Source organism: Opisthocomus hoazin, chromosome Z (genome assembly GCF_030867145.1).
Source record: "Opisthocomus hoazin isolate bOpiHoa1 chromosome Z, bOpiHoa1.hap1, whole genome shotgun sequence".
Classification (NCBI taxonomy): Eukaryota; Metazoa; Chordata; class Aves; order Opisthocomiformes; family Opisthocomidae; genus Opisthocomus; species Opisthocomus hoazin.
Window position 1 is genome coordinate 51,277,537 of NC_134454.1, and position 21,353 is coordinate 51,298,889.

At 39.5% G+C, this 21,353-nt stretch overlaps 1 protein-coding gene across 3 annotated transcripts in view; it reads right to left on the reverse strand.

Annotated features, from left to right (window-relative positions):
* Window positions 1-16,321: 16,321 nt before the first annotated feature.
* Window positions 16,322-21,353, reverse strand: part of LOC104331895 (TLE family member 4, transcriptional corepressor) — a 97,550-nt gene continuing 92,518 nt past the window's right edge. For all 3 annotated transcript variants that reach the window (XM_075410520.1, XM_075410521.1, XM_075410519.1), the window contains exons 17-20: window positions 20,818-20,965; window positions 20,080-20,230; window positions 19,675-19,751; window positions 16,322-18,036 (exon numbers count right to left, since the gene is read on the reverse strand). In XM_075410520.1, coding sequence (XP_075266635.1) covers window positions 17,929-18,036; window positions 19,675-19,751; window positions 20,080-20,230; window positions 20,818-20,965 — 484 coding nt within the window. In that variant the 3' untranslated portion in view covers window positions 16,322-17,928. The remainder of the gene's footprint in view (window positions 18,037-19,674; window positions 19,752-20,079; window positions 20,231-20,817; window positions 20,966-21,353) is intronic.

Sequence of the window (21,353 nt, forward strand, 5' to 3'; positions counted from 1 at the left end):
TGGTATTAAAATGATATTAAAACTTAATTAATTAATTAAGTTAAAACTTAATTAATTAATATGCTATTAAAACGAGCAAAGTTCATGAAAGGACAGCACTTTGGCAAGGTCTCAAAAACCTGTTGGCTCAGGGGACCAGATAAGCCAGTTCTAGAGGACCATTTCTTCCTGCTTTATCGTCACGGAGCAGGGCCATGGAGTCTCCACTCCGCTCCATCCTCTATGGTACATTGCAGGGAGTTGCTGTGTTAGTGGATTCCTCACATGCCTGCTGCAGCTGTGTCCAATCCTCAGAGCTCCTTTTGATTTTCCTCAATGGGTGAACAATCCCACGTTTTTCATATAAACTTTAATTTTCAGATGTAGAACCTTAATTTTACTAATAATTCCACAGACCATGAGCCAGCAGTGTGCCCTGGCTGCCAAGAAGGCCAATGGAATCCTGGGGTGCATTAAGAAGAGTGTGGCCAGCAGGGCAAGGGAGGTTCTCCTTCTCCTCTACTCTGCCCTAGTGAGGCCCCATCTGGAGGACTGTGTCCAGTTCTGGGCTCCCCAGTTCAAGAAAGATGAGGAGCTACTGGAGAGAGTCCAGCGGAGGGCTACAAAGATGATCAGGGGACTGAAGCATCTCTCCTATGAGGAAAGGCTGAGGGAGCTGGGCTTGTTTAGCCTGAAGAAGAGAAGGCTGAGAGGGGATCTTACGAATGCTTATAAATATCATAATGGTAAGGGCCAAGACGATGAGGCCAGACTCTTTTCAGTGGTGCCCAGTGACAGGACAAGGGGCAATGGGCACAAACTGAAGCACTGAAGTTCCATCTGAACTTGAGGAAGAACTTCTTCACTCTGAGGGTTACAGAGCACTGGAACAGGCTGCCCAGAGGGGCTGTGGGCTCTCCTTCTCAGGAGATATTCAAAATGCTGCTGGACGTGGTTCTGTGCAGCCTGCTTTAGGTGACCCTGCTTTTGCAGGGGTCTTGGCCTAGATGATCTCCAGAGGTTCCTTCTAATCCTTAGCATTCTGTGATTCTGTGATTCTCTGACTTTCGCCAATAACCAAATGCAAACAATAGCCATCAGAAAGGCTGAAAAGCATAATCAAATAACAAATCATAATAAAACACTTGATCAGTTAAAACTGACACCTAAAAACACAAAAACCCACCTAAAATCTTTTAGGTAATTACTGCAGACTGGGTACATGCCTGGCATGAGATGCCCCCAAAGTGCACTAACCCTTCTGTGGTGTGAGAAGTCCATGCTATGTAATCTATTCCTTTGAAATAGCAGTCAGAAGGAATATCACTGCCACAAAGAACTGCACATCGCTGTATTAATCTGCATACAACCTATATCTCTAATGCATCCTGCTTTAAAGCCCTGTTAATCATTTAAAGACACTTAGTAACTTTTAATGAAAGCTTGGTTTCAGAATACACAACTGGCCTGATGCAGTTCAGCTTTCCAAGGAAAGCAAAGTCAGTGCCTGTCAACGTTACTCAAATGTCCAATAATTCTCTTCCAGACTGCAACTTCAACAACGTAATAGAGCGTTACAGTATACAGCTCTGAAAAAAAACCACAAACCCCCAAACCAAAACCCAGCCATACTCAGTAATCTATTGCCCTGAGTAAAGCCAGCACCTAAGGCATACTGGAAGTCCCTCCAGCTTAGGTTGTTTCAGATTTCTAAAGTCCAAAAGGTTTGGCTCAAGTGAAGCTATTCACCCTTTTGAATTTTATACTGGTATTGGAAAAGGAGTGAGGGAGAGAGTCTTAAAGCACAAGCTACTAAGGTACTGTAGCTGCCAAATTTTTCCATTGTAAGATCAGGGGACTGAGGTGGTCAGGTGCTTTGAAAGCATCCCCTCTAATTGCTTTCTTCTAATTAAATCTTACAGTGAGTCATATTTTTTATGTCTTACAAGTGATTAATACTTGTTGTAGGACTAGTAAGAATCCGAGCTCAGATACAGGACTATTTTCTTTATTTCACTTCCAGAGTATATTGCAAATATTTTTACACAATATGAGTGGCATAAAATAGTGCATGACCTACAGTAAGTCTGAAGAATCTCATTATTTCATACTAGCAAGAATAAAGTTTTTACACTTGGAAATGTTGTTAATATAATCCATGCAAATAAACTGAAATAAAATAAACCAAAACACTAAAAGGATTCAGTCACTGTATTTAATTTACCACAAACCAGGATATATTTCCAGAGGCAAGTGTTAGTCTTTCTTGTGGTAACAGACTTGCTTTCTTTTGTGGATCCTTCTCCTGAGCTGCCAAAAACATTTGTCCCTTGGCAGGCAGCCAGCAATGATTTTAAGCCCATAGCAGGAGCTATTCTCTAACGTGGTTGCTTTCACCGAGAGGAGCTTTCTCAGCGCTGTACTGGTGGTTTCTGCAACAGTCAGCGCATTCTTGGAAACACGCTTTAGCTCTAAATTAGGAATGAGATGCTGTAATACATTGCTCTAAATTTTACACACCTGTCAGCAGTAGCTTTAGAAGCTTTGGAAGTGCTGCAAGATGATCCTCCTTCTCCATTGCCTTCCTGCAATTCAAGGTCTCCTTGAAAGTGGCAGCAAATGGCATCAGGGCCAGGTACCCACTCACCCAGTCCGTCTCCTCAGTGGAACGCCTCCTCCTGCTCTCACATCGCGCTTGCCCTAACAGTCTCTCCCAGCCAGCACTACTGGCTGAAAATCAAAACGCTGAGTGATTTTCACACCCACAGTGGATTAGTATGGAATAGACTTCAGGATTTTTTTTTTTTTTTTTTTTTTTTTGATGCAGAAAAAAGTCTTAGGTGACAGCGAGTTGAGCTGGGGAAAACATATTCTTTCCCTGGTGGTTAAGAGCAATTTGAAGTAGAAAATACCTTTCACGTTTCTTTATGGCTCTTCCCATGGAAAGGTTACTGCTGCACCACAGGACCCACAGCTTGGTAGCATCTGGCAAGAATCTTATATGCTTTTAAGTCTCGTGATTTTGAGAAGATAGGTTACCAGGATTTCAGTGTGACTTCTAAAGCACATCTCCATATTTTGGAAAGATTGCTCAGCGTTTCTCCAGAACCACTCAAGCTCATCTAATCACACACCACTAGCCATCACTAGGTGCCTGTTGTCCCATTACAAGAAAAGAACAAGAAATTTTATGAATACCCTTTTGTTAACAAGTGTAGTTGCAGCTAGTTTCAATTCTGTTAAGCTCCAGCCACTTGTATCACAAGTGTGGTTTTGCATGGCTTAGTTCTTGATCTTCTGTTGTTTCTGTGAATTACTTGATTTGACCTAAAAGCATTTCAGGTTAAGTTTCTTAGTGAGTGCATGCAACAAAACACCATATCATAATCAATAAGTAGATGTCTGAATGCTGAGAAAAACCTCAAACTACTCTCTTTAAGACCTTTGGCAGGAATTCTCAGGCAACAAGATCAGATAAGTGGCATTCATCCATTCTTCTTCTGCTGAAGCAAAGAACACATCTGTGAAATCTGTTAGAGAAGAGCTATTCACATTCCTCTTTTTCGTCCTCTGCTTCCATCACCACAAAAAAATATACATTAAAATAGCCTATTAAAAAATGACTGTTTACAATACTGCAGAGGGAACTGACCAAATGGGAGTTTTACACACTTAAGCTTGTCTGCAGTATTTATTTTAAAAAATGAATGTTTAAGAAAGAAAGGGAGCTTGAAAGCCACGTTCACCTGACAGTTCTCTTTGGACATTAGAAAAAGAAGAGAAGACGAACAGAATAATCCTATTCCAGCCTGTTTGGCTTAAATAAAGAGTTCCTTATTTAACTGTGAGTCTTCTTTTGTATTCTATATTTCATGGCAAGTAGTTATAGAGATCGAACTATCTTCAAGATCACTGGCGGCCTTACAACTGGTCCAGTTACAATAACAATTATTTTTAACATCAATGATCTATCCTTCCTGTTGACTGCAATTAAATATTCACCTATTTTCCGGAAAGTGCAGACCTAGTTTTCTGTGTACAGGTATTCTCTCCACATTTGTATCTTTGCATTTCTAGATACATATTTACATAACATACGGATTATATTTTTGAGCACTCCTTTCAGCAACATATTGTTTACAAGAGAAAAAGGGGTTTTTATCATCATCTTTCCCACTTGTGCTGTACTTTACATTCGACTTGTTTCTAAATAAAATAAACCAAAGCTTTGAGTCAGTTTTCTACCATTTTTTGTTCTGTGAAGATGAAAACAGGTTGGGTAGTGAGTTTTGGTTTTTTTTTGACAGTTCATATCAGAATTCAAAGAAGGCACTTTTAAAAGGCGTTTTGATCCCCCAGGTATTAGTTGCAGAGCCATATGAGCAAAGTTGTTTAAAAGTGCAACTACAAAGTCTAACTGTATACCCTAATCTTGGACCCAGACCTGAGGTTTTTCTCCCTAAGCAAAAACACACGAAGTAAAAGGTAATTTGCCCAAGTGAGACTAGATGAAATCAAAGGATTGTCCCTTTAAGAAAAATATATTATCCTTTATCACTCTGAATGGTTGTATTACAGCTCTGCTACTTTTGTGCTTCAGTTGAGGGAGTTACAGATATTAAACAGAATGGCACATCACAATAGGACATGAAATGAATTATAGCATAATGAGTGAACACATCTACTGCATTATTATACATAGTCACCTTTTATGTATTATGTAAACGAACCCAATTTGAGAGATCTAGCTCATTTTTCATTTCAAAAGAATTTTGTAGAGAACTGTTAGTGTCAATTATATCCGTATCAAATAGCAGATTTTCTGAAAGCTGCAAGGTGCAGGAGGGCCAAGCAGTGGTAAGTACATCGCCAGTCACTTGGACAGCACTCCTCTTAATATACAGCAACAAAAAGCAGCAACAACAAATTTCAACCCTGTTTTGCTATCCAGCAGCATAACCACTCTGCTTGGGATAAATGACAACGCAGTGTCAGGACTGACAGACTACACAGAGGTCTTACCAGTGCCTTGGGAGGATCTTCACAGCTATACCCACCATTCTATTTTACAGGTAGCTGCTTGCACTGATGAAGGGTTTTTATTCAGTGAAACTGGTGTCCTGTGGAAAATAAGGCAAAGCAAAGTGGAACAAAACATTCCTTTCTAGCAGCAAACACCATTCCCAGCAGTAGCTTACAAAAATTACATGGCCTGCAGCAAAGAGGGAGGCAGGTTAAAACTGATTGCATCTTTAAAATGAGATGACATTTTTTTCAGGATTTTGTTATTTCTTCTCAGAACAAAGCAGCATCAGATTCTTCAGTTATCAGACACATGTTCCAGACAATGCCTAGGCCACCCATAGACCATCCTGCACAAGCTCAAACCTATGTCCATCAAACTCTACAGATGCTTATACAGAAAATAATATTCTACCCTAACTTCTTGAAGTATAATGGCTTGTAAGACCTTGTGATAATTCAGTTATGGAAGAAAAGAGCTCAGCCATAAATAAGCTATCAGAAATACATAACAAACAATGGAAATTGTACTTTATACGTGGTGTCTCCAAATGAAAATGATAGCTTCTTTTTTGTTCCAGGTAAAATATTTGGTTTACATATCTCACTCCTTTGTAGCTTACTGCACGCAACCGAAAGGACTATGGGATAGGTGAAACACTTAAATAGGCTAATCATTTTTATACAGCTGATAGTGTTTAATAACGGCAAGAAATATAGTTCTCTTTAGAGGAATAAGTTCAGAATCTTTTATCTACTGAAAACCAAATACATTTTAAGGAAATTATAAATATTCCTTTTATCTTACCATGATAAAGAGATTTGCTGCAAACATTAACTAACGTACCTACTCACCACACATAATTTATAACAGAGGAAGAGCTTGAAATGCTTTTATGTAAACAATCACAGATTTTTCCTATGGTTACTAAAAGGCTGTTTAAAACTCTTTAGTAGCAGGAGACCTTGAAAAACACTGTTTCTAGAAAATCTCAGTGTTTCCTTTAACTTCGCACAATATTTACCCTGCTGACACCATTTCTGTCTCAAATCCTTACATAAACAATGTCTGTAATAAAAGCAAATATATTTTTACCAGTTTCACATAAAGCAGACCTTGGAATAGAAATGCAAGCACAGATACTGGTGTAAAGTAATGGAAGCATCTTCCAACTCCTAGAGCTCATGAAATACCTTCAGCTGTCTCCATTCACAGAAAATGCCGCATTTACCCTAACTGACAGAACAGAAAATATACAGGACTCTGAATGTCATACAACAACCAGACTTCCATAACTACCACCACCTGTTGATATAACTGATGAGCAAGGATGCACTCGAAAGAAACAAAGACACACAGTTACACACTTGCTTTATGCCTTCTATTCACCTAGCAATGTCTCAAGAAGGCTTTAAACTACAACGCAATATTTTGTCAAAGTTCACCCATCCAGAATCTGGGTTCAGAAAAGGAGAAACGAGACTCCAGCTGTGATAATCTATTTATCAGAAGGATGTTTAGAGACTCAGAGTAAACTTAATATTTGAAGTTTCTGGTCTGCTTGAGAAACCTCCCTGTTACATTAAGTCCTCCTAAGAGGCTGGTACCTCCAAGAGTAACATCATAGTGTGCAGCAAACACCAACTGACAGACACTACGACATCCCTCAGGAAGGTACCTCATTTTATACATGTTTCTGCATAATGAGACACAACATGCTAGAGTTCTGGATTCTAGAATATCTAAGACATGTCAGGTTTTCACACTAGCCTGTCTTTTGATCTCAAATTTCATGAAGCAGGTATGTTAAAAAGATGTTTCTCTCCTTTATGTAATCTTTCACAGAAATAATGTTAAATAGTCCCTAAGTAAAAGATAATAGTTACACTTCCCACGTCTAATCCATAGATATCGAAGTGTCTCATAAAGAAGCATATTTATCCACTATATTTTAATAAGGCATAAAAGCCAAGTTAAAATAGCTTCATAGAAAAATTTCCACAGGTTTCAGTGGAAGACATTATCAGGATATTTGATTAGGAGCCACTGTGGAATAACTGATCCGTCAAGGCCATTACAGAAAAAAGAAGCATGATTTACATCAGAGTCTAATATTCCACTATCCAACTGAAGTCACAGTTGTTGGCATATGTAACGTAACAGAAAGCAACATGAAACATGCTTTTAAGATCTTCTAGTTTGGCTGGAATAGGATTGCAGGAGTTCATGTTATGTCTCCTAACCCCCAAGACAGCAAAAAAAGAGTCCCAGACCCACCGTAACGAATCGATATGAATACTTATTACAACAATCAACTGTAAAACAGATCAAAAATTGGCAACTAGTTCAGAGGGACCTTCCGGCCCATGATTCAGTCTAGATCTCTAGAACCAGCAACCAGGACACAACTTTATCTGTGTTCTGGTAAAGCATGAAGATCACAGAGAGGTCCAGGCACTGCACACACACAAGAGGACACAACACTCATATCCAAAGAGGCCGTAACCTAGGAAACAAGGGGGGAGAAAACCTCGAGTACACAGATGTGTATCTGACGGCTAGGGTCAATAGCCTGAGACGTCAGCAATAGCCACAGCACAAGCTCTTGCTCTGAGTCCACAGATCAGAAGACTGAACACCAGTGCCTATCTCACCCAGGGTCATGCCCAGGGTGCCCTCATGGGGTAAGAAAGCTTGTCATTTCAGCAGAAACTGAGCTCTGAGTCATGAGAAAGCTTCCAGATGAAAATTTGTATAAAATATAACTTTCAATTTTAAAAGTGAATTAGTATTAATTATCCAAGCTTTTCCATAAATGAAAAACAGAACACTTTCTATGAGTTACTTTTCTCTTGTTTGGGGGTCTTTAGTTTTTTCTCAAGTTGGGCTAATAAATAGGGCTATACAGCATATACACTGTGACTGCGTAGCTTGAACAGTTAATCTGGAATATGAATGCATTTTTTTTCCCTAAAGAATTTGTCACAAACGAACACTGGGCTAGGGCCACATAGAGATGTGGGGCAAAACGCAGAAAAAGGAAATATTTTCCTTTACCTCCAATCCCGTATCTTTTGAACAAATTTAGTAGCATTCTTTAAGGAATTAACTCTCTTGCACTCTGTTATTCAATTATGCCAGTCCTCACAAAAAGTAAAAACAATAATGAAAAGATTTCTAGTTTTTGTTGAGCTGCAAGCACAGCAAACACAGATATCGCCAAGCTGCTGAGAGGCTTTCGTTGAACACAATAGAGATCTGTCCCAAGAAGCTGAAGGGTCTACATTAAACCTTTTTTTATTTTTTTTAATAGAAAAAGATTATCAGGACACGATATAGAAGACAAAATCCCTTTCCCAAAAGACTCACTGAGACTATAGCTCAGAGAAAGGGCATGTCTCAAACGAGGTGGTGGCTGAGAGAAAAGCCCTTGTAAGGAGTCAGCATGCTCCCATTTCACAACAAATCCAGGCCACAATTGTTTTAGATGTTTTAGGACAAAAGCAGACTTCCTTGCCTCATTGCCATTACCACAGGCATGAGAATGCCCTTAAGGCTCGAAGTCATAGAGCTGCAGGTGAGATGCATTGGGAGGAGATTACAAGATCGCGTAAGGGTGAAAGCCATACAGAATGCTCCTGAAGTCAAAGTCCCTCTGTACCCAGACAGCTAGTACCACCAGGCAGAAAAGACTCATGTCCTCAAGTCTCACATATTTCAGTGCCACCAAGGTGGGTCAATGTTACAGCAAGAGATAATAAGAGAAACTTAAATGTCCTATGATCATTTCACACCCTTCTTTCTCAAGAAATCTTACTGCTGCAGTGTGAACAACTGGATTGGGAAACAGATGATAATCACAAGGGATTATCAAAACCTGTTCATGTGACCAAATGCATCACGAAACACGTCCCTACCAACAAGAAGAAGTAGCTATCCTATATTTTCAAAATAATATATAGTTACTTACCCCTTAAGTGTGTGTGCTTCCTCTGCTAAGTAGCTGCCTCCCACCAGTCCCGCAACAGCTGGAATCCGGTAATAAATAAAGTTTTGCCTGGACTGTGCCTGTGGTTTGGATGAAGATGCTGTATAAACGTTACTAGTTATTTTAGGTAATTCCCTAAGGGAAAGCTGCTGTAAATGATGTCAGGAGTAAATGTTACCACATAGCCAGCAGTAGCCACGTTATCCTTTTAGGTCCCCAGAAAAGTGTCCAGCAGTCTCCTCTCACAAGCCATTGCAACAGAGTGATTAAAAGCTAACACAGGAGCAGCCAAGCACAGGTGCCTCTGCTCTATTATGTATATTCAAGGTGCAGGAAAACAGATGGTTGTTCTTGTCTTTTGATTTGTTGGGTTTCTTGTGTTGTTTTTTTTTTTTTAATGTGGCAGGTATAGTCAGCCTCATGACTATGTTCCACATAAGAAAATTCAGCCATCCACTTGTTTAATTTCTTCTGGGTGTTCCCATTCCGACCTGCTGCATTCCAGTTGGGTACCGTTCCAGGTACCTACCTTCAATTCCATCAGACTTTTTTTTTTCATACTAAAACTGGTGTAAGGTGACACAAAACTTAGTTCACAATTTTCTTTTTTTCTCTTACCACTGCACATTGATACATCAAACAAATTCTTTGAAAACCTATGCAGGATGTCTGACACCGATTTCTCTTGTGGGCTGATGCTCAGCTTCAGAAAATACTATGTTTGAAAAGGCAAAAAAAAGAGGAGGGAAAAAGAAAGAAGAAATTAGGTTAGTTGATGTGAAACAACTCTCACGGTGATTCACCACAGCTGTACATGCATTTTCACATTGTTCCAGCTGCAGACTCACCCAGCCCGAACTATACAAATACTTGTGGCATGATCAGAAATCTTCCTTTTGCTAGGCATTGAGAAAAGAAATGCCTGATCTAGAAGACAAGGCTGGTAAAAACTAGACTGGTGTGAGAATGCTGCCTGTGTTTCATATGGAACAATATGGCTTTTAATACCATTTTCCCTTCTCCTCCTGACACGGTAAGTGAAAGGATCCTCAGAAATCCTTGTCCTCAAGCCACATCTCTCACAGCAGTGCACAGTAGCAGCCAATACAACTGACTACGCCGAGCTGCAATCATTTGTCTCCCTCCTGTGCAGCCAAAATCACTTTCTCGCTATTATTCTGAACAGCTTACAGCTACCAGTCTGCATAGCTGCAGTCTGGGATACTCCACCAAACAAATCCAAGTGCTACGGACACAACCAGCGACAGATATGGAGAAGCAGCATCTGCCCTATGTCCAAGTTCAAAAAAATCCAAACACTTTGAGTTATTAAAGAAGCCAGATCACCCGTCTGAGCTGATGCAGTACAAACCCAATGAGTCCAAGTAGGCTGGAACACGCTGCATTAGAGCTTGCATAATGTGCAGCTTTCCTTTTAACTATTGTTTTCAGATAAGCAGTGTCATAACAAACAGACCTAGGGAGAACTGCTCATTTTTCAGCTGCAGAGAAACACTCCAAGTGAGTGTTTTCTGTTTGACAGCCCTTCTCTCCCACTCTCTTCACCCACTTTCTTCTCCCTCCCTCACACCAAACTTCTTTTTAAAATAAACATTCCTTCTTTCCGTTACCATTATACATCCTTTATACATGCAGGTCAAGTATGTAGGAAGGACAGGAAGAGACCTACGGGCGGACACCAATGCTCTGCTATGACACACACCTCTTCATAAATGTATCTTAGAAGGAGTCTGCTTTTTTCTCAGTGGTCTCTGGATTGGTAACCCGGTCCAGGGCCTCCCTGCTCTGACGGGAGCCTCTTTAAATCCAGGCCACACTGTTTTCCTCACTTGTTTTTTGAGCTAGCATTATCTTTCAGTTGTGATACCTTTTCATCCTTGATGAACAGACATTTGAAGCATTTTTAAATGACAGTCGTATCTGCTTTTTGTCTGCCACTTTGCTAGATTAAAAGGATATAGTCTTTTCTTACACGACACATTCTCCATCCCCTTGATTTTCCAGTCTGCCCAGTAGGCCTTTCTTCCTATCAGTCCCATTTTCAATTAAGTTTTTTGAACACGGGTGACCAGGTTTGTACTCACTATTCCAGGCAAGGTCTCGCCAGTGCCTTGTATAATGCCAGCAATACTTCCCTACCTCTGCTGTAAATGCCTCTCCTGACACATCCTAGATCACATTTGTCTTTTTCATGGCTATCTCCCGCTGGTACGCCGAGCCCAGCTAGGACTCACAGCTCCTTCTCCTCCTCCGTCATTTCCAGCTGATGAGCACCTGTGAAACTTGGTAAAGCAGAAGGGTCAGCTAGACAGAGGACTGCTCCTACAGCATCTCTTTATTTAAGGCTGCTCAGAGGAAGAAAGAGGCATAAATGAGTCTGTAACAGCTGTCACAGCAGCTAAATCCTGAGAATGCTTCCCATTCCCATTCGCCGAGCAACCCCCCGAGATCAAGACCAAGCCACAAGCAACAGCATCTCTTGAGTGCTGAACATCAGCTTCAGCAAGGTTCTCAGTGGGGGAGGAAGGAGTGAAAAAACAGCACCAGAGTCACACATAGCCCCCAAAAACCTAAAACTGATATGACGTACAGAAGCTATTCCGACAGTTTCTTAAAAGCCTGAATGATATAAGCTAATCTGCAACAGAGGTGGGAATTTTTTTAATCAGGCAAAGATGTGTGCATAGCTAAATGGGAGGATGACATGAATGTTGCTTTAGAAAAAATTTTGATTGAAATACTAACATCACTGTCCACATTTAGGAGCTTATACTGTAAAATGAGCAGATTTTTTTGTATAATATTGCTTTGTGTGTTGGAGACGAGAAAGCCTGCTAACTATCCTCATTCTTTCAACATCACTATTTTTTGTAAGATGGGTAGCCATGCCATCATTAGTATCACAACAGGATTCATGTTTGTTTATTCTGCAAGGAATGTAAATCGGACTTCATACCTAACACCTTAAAGCTATGCTGAAACACAAGGAATTCTATTATCTTTATACCACGTATTTTTGGATTTTTTTTCTCCCTGCTCCAGCAGAAGACTGACAGTTTATAGCGCAGTGGTGCAACTGCCTCATTTGCACACTTACAGTTCTTGATAAGGGGTTGAAATGCTTGATTCCCCAGAGGTCCTCTGTTCTTTCCTCAACATAAAATGTCTTCCTATATTTCGATACAGCTATGAGAAATTTTTCTAAATAACAGATATCTAGCCATTAGACAATGCCTTTCATGCAGAAGAATGCCACAGAGGGCTCACACAATTCATTTCAGCACACGCCAGGCAGCAGAGAGCAGAGCCTGGAACCAGAAGCGGAGCAGCCTCATCCCACGTGGCCCCTCCTGCTCGTGGCCCTGGGACTTGACTCATCCCTATGCACCATTCCTTGCATCAAATGGATCCTAAATCACAGTAGAAAAAAATCAAAACAGAATAGTTGAAACCCCTCAAAGTTCTGCTAAGCTATAGTGGAAAGACATCCAAATGCGTTCAAATATACTGTTAAAAATCTGAATTGCTTTTGCTCAGGAAATGAGGTAACACCTTTGACCACCACACTGACTTTTTTTGTACATCAATAGCACTGTCTAAAACCTGGCTTTTAACAACAGCCATATAACCCATCCCTGTTTATAGCGTTACTGTGAATTGTGCCATGGCACATTTGTTATAAAGTTCTTCAATAATGACAATAAACCCAAGACAATTACTCCTCCATGCACTAGGGTTGGGGTATTTTCTAAAGAACAGCTTTGATTGAAAGGTAAAGATTAGCTTTAAATTCCTCCACTCCTTCTTTTATTTGAATATGAAAAGAAGATGTAATACAGATGCTTACCTTGATATGACATTAAAAGACGGTTTGGGTCAATATAATTCCTGTAGAACAGCAGAATTTTTTTAAAAATCCTTAAATATTTGTACTCACTGATTTTACCCTTCAGATGCATTTTAGCATTCTAGGGTAATCGGCTAAGTCCAAATCACAGATGCAGAAGTAACTACTAGACCATCTCTCCCTTAATGTGCATACTATGCATACAACATCACAGCTTAATCTCCCCCAAAACAAGGGAAAATGTACTTCTGCAACAACGTTCTAGAACGTAACCGTGTGAGTCAAAATGACCTCCCAGAAGAGCTTCCTTGTACTTGACAGCAGGTTTATGGACATGTTGTAAATGTCAGACTACATCATTTTTAATCATAAAAAAAGACACTATAATACTGTTTCCTTGTAACCAGGACAGAAAATCATTTGGTAGGAGTAAGAACATTTATTGGTTTTGACATAAAAATTTCTTGCTGTGAGGTGGAAACGCTGTACTCCAAATACCGGAAGAAACGTGAAATCTCAAGGGTTATGTTCAGTAACTCTTGGTTCAAAAGAAGACGCAGCAGGTGCATTATTTAAGAGCTTGTCAGAGATGATCTTCCACAGCACACTACTCCAGGATTCATCTCCTGCTATGCCTGGGAAGGGAACTCTAATGTAAACATGTGGCAGAACTGGCTGGCTGCACATCAAGTCCATACTGCCCAACCCTCTCCAGTACCACTGTGGTGACTACAAAATGTCAGCATCAGAAAAGGTCTTCAGTACTGAATGCAACTCCTCCTCCCACATACCCCACGAAAGAGCAGTTCTTTGGATGAGTTGTTCAGAGTGCACTTGCTCTGCAAAACTCAAAGCGATAATTTTCTCAGTAGCCACACGATGTTTTAAAGCGTGTTTCACATTGCTGTATTCCGTGCTAATTCAGTGTCACAAAGATGTAGTATATTCAGTGCAAATGAGAAACAGTTGCAGCCCAAGTTACTGCTTTGAATTTCCTGACTCCTGCACATACAAAACCTTGAGCATATTTTATTTAACAATTTTTTTTTTGGCTTTTTATTCTGTCAGCCCATAAATCCTTGAGTAGAAGCTAGTAACATCAGGATTTCAGCAGGGATGATCACAAATAAACATGGTAGAAGAAATATAGAAGAGGCTCAAACGATCAAACTGTTCAAACCAAACCAAACCAAAAAAACCTAATCCAAATTGGTTGATTGGGTCCTCTATGCCTTAGACCAGTGAGACAGATTTTCAGCTGTGTAAGCCATGGGAGTGGTGTTGCCTTCAGCACAGACGAGCTCATTCGCACAAAGGATCTGACCTGTGTTTCTGCAGAAGACACTCCAGGCATAGGCAGACCTGCATACATACCTTCCTGTTTCTCTCACACACCCATAAACATTTCAGGAAGAAGGAATTTCATTTGTGTTGTGGGTGCCAAAGTAAGAAAAAAAACAACAGAAAATCCAATTTTAACTACTCCAGTACAAAATTAAAAATCCCTCATACAGGAAAATCACAGCCAGTTATACTTTTTTTCTTTTTTTACGTGAGTAGCTTCAAAAGCAACAGAAAAGAAAAATAACTTTCAGCTAAGAACAAGTAGGAGAAATAAAATTTCAAATTGCGTATTTTTAGAAAATATTATTTTGATGGAAATTGCTCCCCTTAAACATGTCTCTACTGGTCAGTCGAAATGGCTTTCCTAATGTATTATTGCACTACATGACATTTGAAAGGGGAAGAATACAGAGAAAGCAATGGTTGTACCTTGGAGTATGCTGGCCACGTGTCTGCGGCACAAAAAGCATCTGTAACAAAACATTTTGCACAAACTTGCGCTCTGCAGTGGCAAGAGAAACTAAAGCGTGAAAAAGGAAGCTGATCCTATGTATGCTCAACTGAAGAACAGAAAGTAGCTCTGTACCATCTCCCACTTGCACTGAACCCTGAAGGGGAAAAAAATTAGGATGATTACACATTTAACTGCAGTAATCCTGGATTAAAGCATTTAATTCCTAGACTGTTTACGAGCCATCAATACAAACATTAATAAGCAGATATATGGCAGGCTGCTTTAAAAGTATATTACTTGTCTGTCAAAACTAGCTCTGGTACAAATTCAGTAGTATGCAGTGTTTCATTCTTTTTAAAGGCAGGCTTTATCTTAGGTGTTTTAAGTAATCTCTTATGCCTGAACTACAGTATAAAAATATAACATCCTCTACAAACATTAAGTAGGCGGTTTCTCTTTTGTTAGTAAATGGAGTACACCCTAGCCTTTTCAATTTTTGAATGGCTTTGAAAATAAAAGGTGTCTCCAACATAATAATTGTAACAGTTAAATTATATCTCTTCAGACAAGAGTAACAATTAACAGAAAGCATCTATACCATGTTTACCTTTATAAAGCATTATTGTACTAAGTAGCACAGAGCCTCAATAAGACTGAAAACACACATTATTCTGGGGGACATCTGGAAAACTCCTCACCATTAACTCTAAGAAAACTGATAGCTCTGAGGGAAACTTGCACCTACCCTCTCCTCCATCAACAAGTTATTACCCAGTCACTCACAGTACAGGTAAATGACCTCATCAGCTTGAGCCTTGTTTTGGCATTTCAAAAACCCCCCAAAATTTCTCAGCCCATATTCACATACCAGCATTTGCCACGAGCTGGCTCATCGCAGGAGGACAGGCTTACACACCTGCGAATTTCCAACACACACTATGTCACTTTTCATAAATGGGTTACAGGAGAAATATTAATTCCAGTTTCCCCTTGGATTTTTTCCTTTTCCATTCCTCCTGTTATGAATAGCACAACTCCTTCCACCCCGCACTCCCAACCCCCAACAGCATATACATTAATTTCCCCTACTTCACTTTAACCTGTTGTCTTAACTCAGTGGAAGCCGGGTTAAATTCTTGATCTAAAACCAACTGCAGTCAAGATCAGCCTTTCTATGGGCATTAATAGGTTTTAGCTCTGGATGGGGAAACCCAGGCGTGACGCTCCAGTCCAACACCAGTCCCCACGTCCTGCTGAGCTCTGCACACTTCATCAGGCGCAGCAGCAGGAATTGTCCCCAATTCACTCTCTCCACAGTATGGGATAGCATAAAGCTTTATATCAGATGGGAAACTACACAACGGGAGGTGGCAAACTCTCAGGTGACACGGCCAAAGTCTTGTGGCCGATGCCTCCAAGAGTGCAGAATCACTGCAGTCAGGTAGCTTGGGAAACTATAAATTCATAGATACTGCTAGCTCAGAGAAATTTGGTGAAACTCCACATTGCCTCTCAAGCGGCAAAACCACAAAGCATCTACAGGGGCATGCTCTGCAGCTGAATGCCTGTTGCCCTTACAGACAGCATTCTGCACACATAAGTCAGATTATCACACACAAAAAGAATAAGGGAAGGGGAAAAAAATTAGAAAAATGCATCCTAGAAGTTACTTATGTTTAATGCTTAAAAGTCCGAATGCACAAACAATAATCTACCATTATAGAAGTACTGGTGGTCAATACAATGCATTAGAACTATGTACAATGACACAGTTTAGTATCAAAATCTTTCTACAATGTAGAGTATTACGAAACTGTTAATGACATCAAACACTAAGCACTTAAGACACCATTTTTTGCTACCACATTTGGAACTTCAATGAACAGTCCATTTTAACTTGCAGCATCAATCCATTTCTAGTATGAAATTAAGTAATCTTCTACTTATACAATAAGATTTATCTACACGGGTCTTTTGATTTTGATCCATAGCAGCAAAGGCACTGTACATCAGCAGATCCACAGACTTAAAGATTTTTTTTAAAGCATTCAAAAAAAAAGTCACAGATCATAGTTTAACAGCAACAACAACAACATAAAAAGATAACACGTTGTCTCTGGCACAATGGCTCAGTCTGCGTCCGTTTTAGGGACATCCAGTCAAGACTTGGATTGAACTGCTGGCGAACAAAGCAAGTCCTTATCCCAATGAGAATCCATTCCTTCTTGTATGTCGGAATGAGTACTCTTGTAAATCCTACCTCGGAGGTCATTGCTTTTGTAGTTTGTATATTGGTAGGCATCCATTCTTATTTCAGTGCAGTTTCCAAAGAACATATCAAATATTTTTCATAATCTCTTGTAATTGAAAAATTGCCCAAAGACACATATCCCCATTTTCAAGGAAACATTGCAAAAGTTTCCAGAAGTAACAAAGGTAATTCTTTGAGGCAACTTATTGTATTCTCTACAATATAACAAAGAGAGGTGTTTTAAAAAACCTAGCTTGACACCAAAATGCTTTATGCTTATCAACAGAAAAGCATTGAGAACAAATCTGTACACAAGATGCTATATTAACATTGCAAATATATAAATTAGCACATTCTTACTTAAAGTGAATTTAATTTAGATGTGAACTGAATTTGCCATTCATCACAGGCATGTAGATTACTGGCTACAGTATTTCCTAAGATTCCAAGACTGTCTAAAATAGTTAAGATACAGCATCTTCCCACGAAATAATTATACTGTAATAACACTTAGAGGTCTCATCCAAGAACAGGACTAAAAAATATAACAAAGTTGTTTTTCTGGTTTTTTTTTTTTTTAATAGAAACTACGAGTCTGCTTAGTGTAACTTTCACTATCTCCTGAACATCCTTCTCCAAGATCCCCAATTTATTCACCTGCAAAAACACAAAGTATACAATGCACCTTCAAACTAAAGCCGGGCCAGACAGCTTTATTTAGTCGGTTCATTGTTAGAAAGCCTTCTTTAAACAAAATAAATACATTACAGCTATAATACATAATTAAAGAGTCAAGTTCACTGTTAAGTATGCTCATTCCATCTTCTTCCAAGTAGATAATCTGACAATTTGGTATCACAAGTTCTTAATGAGCATTCACAAATCAATAGCAAGTTAAGAAGGTAAAAATAAATTTCACAACTGTGATGAGTGTGTAAGTTCTCAGTTTAGAAAGAAAAAAAAAAAGGAATATACAGCAAAGTGCTAGGAGAAGGAGTTCTGTCTGCATTCAGATTTGTCTCTAATAAATAACTTCATAGACTGTAGCTTTCTTGTCCCCAGAGCCAGTGACAATGTATTTGTCATCCACAGAGATATCACAGCTAAGCACAGATGAGGATTCTTTGGACTACAAGAAAGAAGAAAAAAAAAGAAAAAAGGAAATTATGTCTTTCCAATCCTTCAATCCAGAAAGGCTTGAAGATTAATTGGAAGAGTTTATAGAGAGGGAATACACTGAAAGCTTATTTAAATATCAGCACTGCAGTGGTAGCTTTTGTTACAAAACTGTTTCTCCAAACTTGTTCCACTTACAGCTCTGTGGCAACAAAAACAGCAGCAGAAAGGGAAGTGAATGTTATGGACCTAGAGATAATCAATCAAACAAAAAGAAGCAGTCCTTTCTATACATTTTACAAGCACTGAACATTTCTTAATATTTTATACATTAGCTTTTGCATAAAAATGAATGAAAACCCATCTTCTTCTTCCCTCCCTTTTCTGTTGTAAATTAGAAATCCTTGTGGAGAAGCACTACAGAGCCTTACCCACCCACAGGTATAAAACAAAGAGACTCCTCAAAAGTAACTGTATCTCCTCTCTCCACTTCCTCAGCGCAGAAGACAAAAGCCTTGCAGAAAAGAATTTACATTATCAGGGAGGATGCAAATACGAAAAGATACTGTGGTGGAACAGGATGCGCAACAGTGCACAGCAAGTGAATGGGAGACAGGACACAGCGGGATGCAGTAGCTCTACCTCTCCCAGTTTTTCTGTCTATTCCAAAGTGATGAGTACATGCTGCCACATTTTACGTGCTGTTTTAGTGCATGTTTTCTTTACGTAATACTCGTCCACATTCTTTTCTGCCTGTCACTGCAAGAACTAAATACTTCCCAACCATGCTAAACTTTTGCCAAGAAACCTCTGCACTGCACAGAAGTTTCTCGCTCTACCCCTCATTAAGAAAGCTCCGTGGGGGTTTTAACATCACTTTTAAGGGAGATGTATTCTTGTTAGGATCATTTGGACTTTCTGTGGGAGGTGGTTCCAAAGCGGAATAGTCTCCATTAAGAAAATACAGACCTCAGCTTTCTCATGTCGAGGCAAACTGTGCTGTCCCCAGAGATGAAGACATGGTAGGTATCAGTACAGGTGAGACCTGACCATTTAAACCAGAACACAGTTAACTTAATTCAAAAGATTCCCAGCCTAGAGGTACCTCTAGCTGAAAGCAGAGAAGGACATGCCAAAAATCCCACTTTTCTTTAATGGCACTGAAATGCCATTAAAATTGGGCACAGAGGGACTAAAGACTATAGAAAGGTTACAGCTTCCAGCTACATTCCACGGGGATCCTCCATAAGGATACAGTCTTCGTCTCAGTGGTCTGCCTGTCCAACCTACCGACTTTATGCATCTTATCCAAGAAACACACGTGTTGAATGTGACTTTCACTGTTTAGCTACATTTTGGACCTCCAGTGAACGCTCACCTCAAAATTACAGCAATACATACAAAAAGGTCAGAAAGGAGGGTATTGAAAACTATTTCATATTACAGGATTGCTTTGTTGTAACAGCTAAATTACTCAAATGTTAGAAAGGACAAAAACGGATCTCTCGTTAATTACAGACAGTCTTAAAGGAACATAGCAATTAGCCAAGAATTTCCATTTAAAAACTCCTTAAGCTAATGACAGACCCCGAGATGTGCAGCTCTACTGCACTGTAATGTATGTGGAAAATAGCTTTTAGGAGATTATTACCTGGAATATACTGGCTCCATACGGTGTTCTCCAGGCATTAAGAAGATTATCTTTTCCAGTGCTTACAAACCATTTGCCTGCAACAGATTGTTTAAATGTTATTGTTGCAATTTTTTTCAAGGAACGCACCCCAAGAAACAGAATTATCATAAAAACAGTGCATTCACACAGTAATGGAAAACATATCCAAACAACAGTCACATTTTCATCCGTTTGTGCTATGATGTTCGATCACAACATACGTGGTTAATACAAAAAAGCAGTCAATACAAAAAGCAGTCATATAGGATTTTTTTAAGAATCTTAATAAATTTAACATCTAATTTTTAACAATATCCCTACTTTCATTTAAAGGTCATCTTGTACGAATTTCTCAGCAGGGAAAACACAGAAAGATTTGCTTACCACAGTGGGCAAATTTGAGTGACAACACACAGCTCTCATGAAGATGCAGCTGATACTTGTCCGGCTTTGTAACATGCAGCACCTCGACGTTACTGTTCTCCATTCCGACTGCCAACCACTCCCCAGTTGGACAATAGCCCAGTGAGAAGATCTGGAATTAGCACCGCACGTGTTTCAGTCAGTAAAGGTATGAGCTCGAGATTTTCAAAACCAACTCTTGCTATGCTGTTAACACTATGCAGAAACACATTTTGGTCTACTACAGTTTTAAAAACATGCTAATCCAATTACTACAGCAATCAAGATAAATTTGTTCATGTAAACAAAGCCCAATTAAAACAGTAATAGTAAAGCACTGAATCAAGCTATAAAAGTTAATGTCCTAACTTATCTGACAGCATTTAAAAATATTTTCGTAAAATATTTTTTAACAAGAATCTACAGAAACAGGAACAGATTGCACAAGGGAACACTTTAATCTGGCAATTATTTCACAAAAAGGATTCTCCACTACTCTCATGGGAGCAGTACTAATCTGTCAAATACTCATAATCTAGAAAGATGTTTAGTTGCCACATCAAAAAAAAAAAAAAAAAAGTGTGAGACGAAGTGAAAAATTCTTTGGCGTTCTCTTTGAGTCTGCTTTTTTTGATTTAAAAGAAATGAAAAACCAAAAGTGCTTGTTTTAGAAAACCATAACAGATTTTTCTTAACGCGCCAAAGTTTCTGAGACTGAACCTGTGATGTGAAGTCATGTTGCTGTAGCTGTCTCCCTTCTCTGAGATCCCAGGATCTGACTGTATTGTCCAAGCCTCCCGTCCATAATTTGGTGCCGTCATTAGAAATGTCAATACAGCTTGCTCCATCTGTGTGGCCCTGAAATTGCCTGGAAGTATTGAAAGAAGATATGCATGTTGTCACACTGGAAAGAGTTGGTTCTGAGCATGTGCACAAACTACCTTCTTTTCCTTTCACTCGCAGCTGTTAAAGACAACAGTTAAGTAAATCCCAACAGCAATCTGAGATTAATATAAACTCTGGGACGACCACGTGAGTTCTGTGATGAATTGATGAAGCAATCAGTCCAGACAGCAAGCGCTAATTTGATTTCAAAAAGCACACTTTCAGAGTCAGATACTCTGGGGATCTTTGCTGCTGACTGTGTTATAGCCACTATTCAGCTGAAAGTACCCCACTCTCCACTCTACTAGGAACACAGCACAACCCTCGACCATCAAAATTCACTTAGTTTAAGAAGAATCTGCAGGTCACCC